A 9,007-nucleotide genomic window follows, 5' to 3' on the forward strand; every position below is an offset into this window, starting at 1 on the left:
TGCTCTGCCTGGGACCACAAGAAACTGCAGAGAGTTGTGGACACAGCCCAACACATCACAGAAACCAGCCTCCCCTCCATGGACTCTGTCCATACCTCTCGCTGCCTCGGTGAAGCAGCCAGCATAATCAAAGGCCCCACCCACCCGGGTCATTCTCTCTTCTCTCCTCTTCCATCGGGTAGAAGGTACAGGAGCCTGAGGGCACGTACCACCAGGCTCAAGGACAGCTTCTATCAGAAAGCATGGTTGCCAATGGTGAATTGGTTTCATTCAATGACACTCATCAAGCTGGAATTAGGGGAGGGCAGAGATCTTGGAGGGTGTTGAGGTTGGAAGAGGTTACAGACATTGGTGGAACACACAAGACGCTGGAGGATCTCAGCGGGTCAGGCAGCATCTGTGGAGGGAAATGGACAGTCGTCATTTCGGGTCGAGACCCTTCGTCTGGACTGGTCCCTCAGTCTGGACCTGAAACGTTGACTGTCCATTCCCCCCACCCCCCCCAGATGCTGCTCGACCTGCTGCTCTGTTGCTCCAGGTTCCAGCATCCGTGGTCCCTTGAGTGTGCAGACATTGGTGGACGTTGAGGTTGTACGGGGTGGGCAGGGGAGATGTGAGGATCCAAGGGCTTCATGTGGAAGGTGAGATGGGGGTCCTGAGGCCAAAACCCCTGACCCAGACACAGGCTCCATTGCCACACTGCTGGTCTTGGGATCTTGCTGTGCCACGCCTCAGTCTGAGGGCCGCGAGGGACAAATGCCCCGGACACAAGGTGCACCCGGACCTGAAGCGCCCCGGGACCGAGCCCGGAGCCCCCGGAGCCCCCGATTATTGAGTTTTTGAGAAAATTCAAATTCGGCGGCGACCGGAACCTTCGTCCAGGGGACCGGCTCCCGCCCGGGCAGGGTTTCTAGCCGTACTCACAGCTTCCGGTTTGGTGGTCCGGCGGCGCAGGTTCCCTTCCGGTGTGAGGAAGCGGGGCAAAAAAAGTAGGTGGAGGGAGAGGGGGGGGAGAGGGGGGGGGGGAGAGGGGGGGGAGAGGGGGAGAGGGGGAGAGGGGGAGAGGAGGGAGGGGAGGGGAGGGGGGAGGAGGGAGGGGAGGGGGGAGGGGGGGAGGGGAGGAGGGAGGGGGGGAGGGGAGGAGGGGAGGAGGGGGGGAGGGGGGAGGAGGGGGGAGGAGGGAGGGGGGGGAGGGGGGAGGGGGGAGGGGGGAGGGGGGGAGGGGGGAGGGGAGGAGGGGGGGAGGAGGGAGGAGGGAGGGGGGGAGGGGAGAGGAGGGGAGGGGAGAGGGGGGGAGAGGGGAGGGAGGGGGAGGGGGAGGGAGGGGGGGAGGGGGGAGAGGGGAGGGGGAGGGAGGGGGGGGAGAGGGGAGGGGGAGGGAGGGGGGGGAGAGGGGAGGGGGGGAGAGGGGGGAGAGGGGAGGGGGGAGAGGGGGGAGAGGGGGGAGAGGGGGGAGAGGAGGGGGAGGGGGGAGGGGAGAGGAGGGGGAGGGGAGAGGGGGGGAGGGGGGAGGGGAGAGGGGGGGAGGGGGGAGGGGAGAGGGGGGGAGGGGAGAGGGGGGGAGGGGGGAGGGGAGAGGGGGGGAGGGGGGAGGGGAGAGGGGGGGAGGGGGGAGAGGGAGGAGAGGGAGGGGGTGGGGGAGAGGGGAGAGGGAGGGGGAGGGGAGAGAAGGAGGAAAGGGAGGGGAGTGGAAGGAGGGAGGGGAATGGGAGAGGGGAGGGGTGAGTGAGGAAGGTGGGAGGGAAGAGGGGTAGGGGGTAGGTAGGAGGAGCGGATGTCCCCTCCTGATAAAGCTGCCCTGGTGTGTGGAGCCTCTCCCCCACTCACCCCTCCCCCACTCACCCCTCCCCCACCACACCTTCCCTTCTCCCCCACCTCCACCTCCACCTCCACCCCCCCCACACCCACTCCCTCCGCTCCGCTCCCCCCTCCTCTCCACCCCCCCACCTCCACTCTGCTCCCCTCCCCTCCACCTCCCCCCCCCCACCTACTCTAAAGGCTGAGGGGGATTCTGTGACCCTGTGCTGGGAACTGTCACTGGCGAGAGGAATCTGAACAACACATCAAACTGCCCTTTGTACTCTGCAACAGGCAGTTTACACACTGAAACACAACTGACCGAGACTTGATGTACCCGACACTTAGGGACTCCCAAGTGCTATTGAGCTCTGGTGACTATTCTCTGTGTAAAAAGAAAGTACTCCTCAGATCCCCTTTTTTGCCCCTTTCTGTCACCTTAAATCGATGCCGAAGAGCTGATAGGAATGTATGGAGAGTAAAATGTTTGCGTAAATGGGTGTTTGACAGTTGGTGCGAGTATGTTGGACTGAAGGGTCTGTTTCTTTGCTGTGTGTCTCAATGGCAAACACATTGCTGTTAACAAATCTACCTCTCCCAACCAGCCCCAGTCCACTCCTGGGGCTCACGGCTGGCACATAAACTCTGTGTTATTTTTTATATTGGTGTTTCATTATGTAGAAGGCTCTATATAAATGTAAAATGGTATTAACCATTCCCTCCCACCCCACTTCACAATACAGCCTTAATCATATTTTGTTTGTGAATGTTCTAATTCTTTTTGACAGCAGTTATTATTTCAATCAGGTTCTCTGAAGACGTGTCAACATGGAGGCCCCTCCTGTGACCGTGATGCCAGTTATTGGTGGAGCAATCAACATGATGGAGTACATTCTGCAGGGTATGAAAAGTGGTTCCATTAATTTTATTCTAGTTTAAATAGCAAAAGGCAGAAAAACGTTGCGTGCCGAATAATAGTTGTAATAATGGGCATGGCACAAATCAGGAAAATTAGAGGTGTATGTGACAGGGATCATTCGGCTATCATGGAAGGTTTTACTAAAACAGAAAATGCTGGAATAACTCAGCAGGTCAGGCCGCATCTGTGGGAAGAGAAACAGTCAATGCTTCAGTTGAAGTTCTGAATCTCTGTTTCTCTTTCCACAGGAGCTGCCTGACCTGCTGAGTATTTCCAGCATTTTCTGTTTTACTTTAGATTTCCAGCGTTTGCAGCTTTTTTCTGATTTTCATGGAGATTAACCTACGTATAGATTGAATTAATCAGATTTGCCACAATAAGGTGAAAGATAATCACTAGAATTAACAGGAGAGGCTTTTCCAGATAAATATGTTGAGGAACAAACCGGGGAAAAGGCTATTTTTGATCTTGTTTTGTGCATTGAGTAAAGGTCGATTGTTGTCAAGAACCTTTGGGGAATAAAAACCATTATGTGATAGAATTTGACATTGAGTTTGGAAGTGATGTAATTCAATGTGAAACTTGCGTCTTAAATCTAAACAAGAAAAATTATAAGAACACGAAAGGAGGGTTGGCTGTGTGAACATGTTGAAAGGTATGACAGGTGACAGTCAATAGTTAGCGTTTAAAGAAATGATGCATAGGTTGTATAATATATTGCTTTAAGATACAAAAGTCCAAAAGGAAGAGTGATTTGTCCCCAGCTGATGAGAAAGTAAAGGTTAGTGTTAAATCCAAGGAAGAGTTCAGGTTTTATAATGTTGTCAGAAAAGGAGTTGACTTGAGGATTGGGACCACCAAGAGGTTGATAGAGATAAGGTAGAATATAAGAGGAGAGTTTTGGGAAATATAAAAATGGACTGCAAGAGCTCTTACTGGTGTGTAGAAAGGAAAAGACAAGTATGTGCAAGTGTGGACCCCTATCCACAAGAGAGAGAATTTGTGAGATAAGATCTCTTTATTACTCACATGTACATCAAAACACACGGTGAAATGCTCCTTTTGCATGGAGTGTTCTGGGGGCAGCCCGCAAGTGTCGCCACGCTTCTGGCGCCAACATAGCATGCTCACAACTTCCTAACCCGTACGTCTTTTGGAACGTGGCAGGAAACCGGAGCACCCGGAGGAAACCCACGCAGACACGGGGGAGAACGTACAAACTCCTTACAGACAGTGGCGGGAACTCAACCTGGGTTGCTGGCGCTGTAAAGCATTACACTAACCACTATGCTAATATGCAATTACTTTGCGTTGGTCTTAATGGAAGAAGACACCCAAAACCTACTAGATATATTGGAGAATCAAGGGTCTAGCAAGAATGAGGAACTGAAGTATTAGTCAAAAAATAATACAGGAGAAGTTGGTGAGTTGAAAGCCAAGAAATCCCAAGGACCTAACGATTTACATCCCAGGGTGTTGAAGGTGATGCTTGAGAGAGTCAATTCTTTGGTTATCCAACGTTCTGTAAATTGTGGAATTGTTCCTGCAGATTGGAGAGTAGAAATTGTGACCCTATTATGTTAGAAAGGGGGGAGAGGAATCAAGGACCTATTGACCTGTTAGCCAAACATCAGTGGGGCGGACGACGCTGCAATCTATAATGAAGGATGTAATAACAGAATACCTTGGGGAAAAAAATAGGATTGAGCAGAGTCAGCATTTAATCTGCTGGAATTCTCTGAGGATGTGATGAGTAGAATACACAGAGTGGACGTGGTGTATTTGAGATTGTATAGATTGGAACTAGGGTTCCGGAGTTAGAAGAGTGAAGGATTGCAACGAAACATGTAAAATTCTCAAACTATGACAGGCTGAATGTACCCCCCTGGCTGAGGCGTGTAGGGCCGAGGGCACAGTTTCAGAATAAGGGGCGGGCTCCATCGGACTGAGAGGAGGAGAAATTTCTCTACTCAGAGGTTGGTGAACCTTTGGAATTCTTTACCTTGGAGGCTTGGTCATTGATAGATTTCTGGACATTAAGAAACTCAAGGGGTATGGTGACAGAGCTGGAAAATGACATTGAGGTAGAAGATCAGTCACGATTGTATTTACTGACAGAGCAGGCTCGAAAGGTTGGACTGCCTACTCTTTTCTCATGTTGTTGTAATAAATGAATTATTGAGCGATTGGCATTTATGTTAAGAAAAATACACATTTGTCACTACCAGCCCTGTTTGAGTCATAGGTTAGACTTGGAGTAGGCCAGCATATAATATTCTTCACGATGTCTTTACCAATCTCCATCGAGTAACTGGTTCATTTATTTTTATTCTCTGCCAAATCTGCTCTTTGTTTAACTCAGGGGTCTGATTCTTTGCCAGTAATTATGGTGTCGGTGTTTTTGGTTTTAACCAGTAATAGTAACAAAAAACCACTCCCCATCACCTCAAAATTGCATCTTTACCAACAACTTGTATTGACAATCAAATTTGTTTTAAGAATGTGACTTTCCAATTGTGAATATGGTGCACAGATATCCGAGCAATCACATCTGTACATGGATGCAAAATTGAACCCACTGGTCAGTGACGTGAATTTTGGCGGGGGGGGGGGGAACAGCTGGTGGTGGGGGCTGTGGACAGCAACGGACAACTCTCAGTGTGTAGGTATTATTCACTGTCGTAACCAATTAGTTGCAATTTACTATAGATAGGAAATTTGATGCATTTGTCTAACTATTTTTAATAACTGAAAATACTCACGTCATCCACTGATGATAACTGAAAATATATCCTAACTAGAAATAACTGATACAGTAAAGCTTTGATAATCCAGTGTGTTGGGGACTTTGGTACTGGATTAGCAGATTTTCTAGACTATGGATGTAATTTCTATTGATACCCAGCACACTTTTAATTCACTTTTTTAGATGTTAGGCATAATTATAAAAATGTTGCAGTGAATGAGATGTTTAAACTGAGTGCAGGAACTGGGGCCTCAGTCGGTGGAAAGAGACCATGGGAACTGGTCCCAGGTGAGAGGAAATGGAATCCTGGAACCAGGGCCCAGGTGAGTGAACACTGGAACTGGAGTGAACAGGGAATGCTGGTATTAAGGATCTGAGGAAAGGAAAGGGGAGCAAAACAGGTGCCAGTGAGTTTGATACCAAGCCATCGGAATTTCTCAATAGTCAGGTAGCAGGTTATCAGTGTTTTACTGTAATTCAAGCTCTACCTGTTATGCATCGTCACCTTCCAGCAGAGGTGAATGCAGCTTGAGCGGGAGCCCAGGCTGATCTTCCTTCCATTAGATCAGAGTGTAAGCTCAGCTGAAGGTGGACCAGAGATCCTGTTGCAGAGGAACACTGGTATGATTTGTATTGAATTCATGGGATAAGGACTTCACTCTCAACACCAGCATCTAATACCTACCCCATATTACCCTCAGGACGGAGACCCATCTAATACCTACCCATATTACCCTCAGGACGGAGACCCATCTAATACCTACCCATATTACCCTCAGGACGGAGACCCATCTAATACCTACCCCATATTACCCTCAGGACGGAGACCCATCTAATACCTACCCCATATTACCCTCAGGACGGAGAACCATCTAAAACCATCCTTTGGATCTCGGACAGTACAGTCACATTGAACATTGTGGTGCAACTGAATAGCTTGCTAGCCTGTTTTGGAGAGTGTTTGGCGGGTCTGGGGTCACATAGATCAGACTGGGTAAGGGTGACAGATTTCCTTTTCTGCAGGAGGTTGGGAACCAGGTGAGTTTTTTTACCTTTAGTGGCGTGGTCACCATTACCGACGGCAGTAAATACAGATGTATTTCAATAACCAAATCAGTTGCCCCAGTTGGGATTCCCCAGCTCCTGTCCCCAAAGCTTTAGTCCACCCAGTCTTGATCCCTTTGTCAGCAAAGGGTACGGGCAGTTTGTGTTCCTTTGTACCTCCCTCCTCTCCCCAGCAGCTGTCTCCAACCTTCAGCTCCCCTCCTCCCATCTCGCTCCATCTGCCTCTCCATTTTTTTTCTCTCTCTCTTTGTCTCCCTCCACCTCTCATCCACTGTCTCCCAACTCCATCCCCGCTCCCCTCCCCTACCCGGCACCACCTGCCTGTCATTGTACATCTCTCCTCAGTCCACCAATCGCCATGGACTCTTCTCACCACTCCCCCCTCTCCTCTCTATACCGGCCATCTCCCCTCTCCACTCTCAGCCCTGATGCAGGGTTTCAACCCGAAACGTCAACAATTCCTTTCCCCCCCCACAGGCGCTGCTCGACCTGCTGAGTCCCTCCAGCAGATTGTTTGTTGCTCCAGACTCCAGTGTCTGCAGTCTCCTGTGTGTCCATCTTGATCTCTGTTTATCTCTGTTTAGGACTGTGTTTCACATTATTGAGGCCTTATTTATTTCTAAAATCTAGGAATTATATAGGTAGAATTGTAATAGTCATGGATTATTTTTCAAAGATCACGTAATTATACCGTATTTTACATAGAACGTAGAACAGTACAGCACAGGAACAGGACCTTTGGCCCACAATGTTGTGCTGAACTAATTAAACCAGTAATTAAACGCCTTACTAAACTAATCCCTCCTGCCTACACAATGTCCATGTCCCTCCATCCTCTGCCTCCACCACCCCTGGCAGTGCATTCCAGGCACCCACCACTCTCTGTGTAAAAAAAATAATTTTGTCCTGCACATTTCCTTTGAACTTACCCCCTCTCGCCTTAAATGCATGTCCTCTAGTATTCAACATTTCAACCCTGGGAAAAAGGTACCAGCTGTCTACTCACTCTACGCCTCTCATAATCTTATAAACTTCTATCAGGTCTCCCCTCAGCCTCCGCTGCTCCAGAGAAAACAACCCAAGTTTGTCCAACCTCTCCTTATAGCACTTGCCCTCTAATCCAGGCAGCATCCTGGTAAACCTCTTCTACACCCTCTCCAAAGCCTCCACATCCTTCCTGTAATGGGGCGACCAGACTTGAATGCAATACTCCGGATGTGGCCTATCCACAGTTTTATAAAGCTGCATTTTGTGCCTCATTTTCTGGAATTACTGTTGTTCACTGAGTGTCAGCACTTGTACTTCATGCAGGGAGTGTGCTGGACCAGAGTCTGGAAAGCCTTCTCCATCGACTCCGCGGACTTTGCGATAACATGGAGCCAGAGACCTTTGTCGATCATGAGCTGGTCTTCCTGCTGAAAGCTCAGCAAGGAAGCCCATTTATTCTTCGGGCCCGGCGCGCTGTGGATAAGCCGAACATGCCATGGCACCTCCGCTACCTTGGGCAGCCGGAGATCGGCGACAAGAACAGGTCGGCGCTGGTGCGGAATTGTGTGGACATTGCCACATCAGACAACTTGACCGAATTTCTCATTGAGATGGGTTTCCGAATGGACCACGAGTTTGTGGTAAAGGGACACATCTTTCGCAAAGGGATAATGAAGATCGTGGTGTCCAAAGTCTTTCGCATTCTGCTTCCCAACAACCTGGAAAACATTGAGCCGCTGTCGCTGTCGTACCTGGTGGAACTGAACGTGGTGGCACCTCCGGGCCAGGACGCGGTCTCGGACGACATGAAGAATTTTTCAGAACAGCTCAAACCTCTGGTTCATCTGGAAAAGATCGACCCAAAAAGATTGCATCAGGTGTAGTGAGAAACCCATAGTGTGTGGGTAAGATTGCTCATGGGACTGAGAACTGTGCCTGTTCTGTTCACTAAACTGTAAATATTTTTGTAATAAATGTGGGATTTGTTTTGCTTTTTTCCTTTCTTTGATCCTAGAACATAGAACAGTTCAGCACAGGAACAGGTCCTTCAACCCACCACGTTGTGCGAGAGTAGTTAAACTAGCAATTAAATGCCTAACTAAACTAATCCCTTCTGCCTACACAATGTCCATATCCCTCCATTCTCTGCATAGTCAAAGTCGAGTTTATTGTCAGATGCACAAGTCCGTGTGTGCATAGGTGCAATGAAAAACTTACTTGCAGCAGCATCACAGGCACAGAGCATCAGATAAGCAGCATTCACAAGAAAAACATAAACAATATTACGCAAGCAAGAACACAATTAGAACAGAACAAAACATAAAAAGTTCATTTTAGTGCAAAGTGGTCATAGTGTTGTTAAACTGTAGTGATTAGGGTTGTGCCGGTTGGTTCAAGAACTGAATGGTTAAAGGGAAGTCGCTGTTCCTGAACCTGGTGGTGTGGGACTTCAGGCTTCTGTACCTCCTGCCCGATGGGAGCTGTGAGAAGAT

At 49.2% G+C, this 9,007-nt stretch overlaps 1 protein-coding gene across 1 annotated transcript; it reads left to right on the forward strand.

Annotated features, from left to right (window-relative positions):
• The first annotated feature begins 925 nt into the window (after nt 1–925).
• On the forward strand, nt 926–8,672 carry med18 (mediator of RNA polymerase II transcription, subunit 18 homolog (yeast)). The gene is made up of 3 exons (XM_052036694.1): nt 926–989; nt 2,605–2,698; nt 7,839–8,672. Exons 2-3 carry the CDS (start codon nt 2,626–2,628, stop codon nt 8,396–8,398), a joined length of 633 nt encoding a protein of 210 aa, XP_051892654.1. The 5' UTR covers nt 926–989; nt 2,605–2,625; the 3' UTR covers nt 8,399–8,672.
• Nucleotides 8,673–9,007: the final 335 nt, after the last annotated feature.

The sequence above is a fragment of the Pristis pectinata genome, chromosome 22 (assembly GCF_009764475.1).
Source record: "Pristis pectinata isolate sPriPec2 chromosome 22, sPriPec2.1.pri, whole genome shotgun sequence".
NCBI lineage: Eukaryota > Metazoa > Chordata > Chondrichthyes > Rhinopristiformes > Pristidae > Pristis > Pristis pectinata.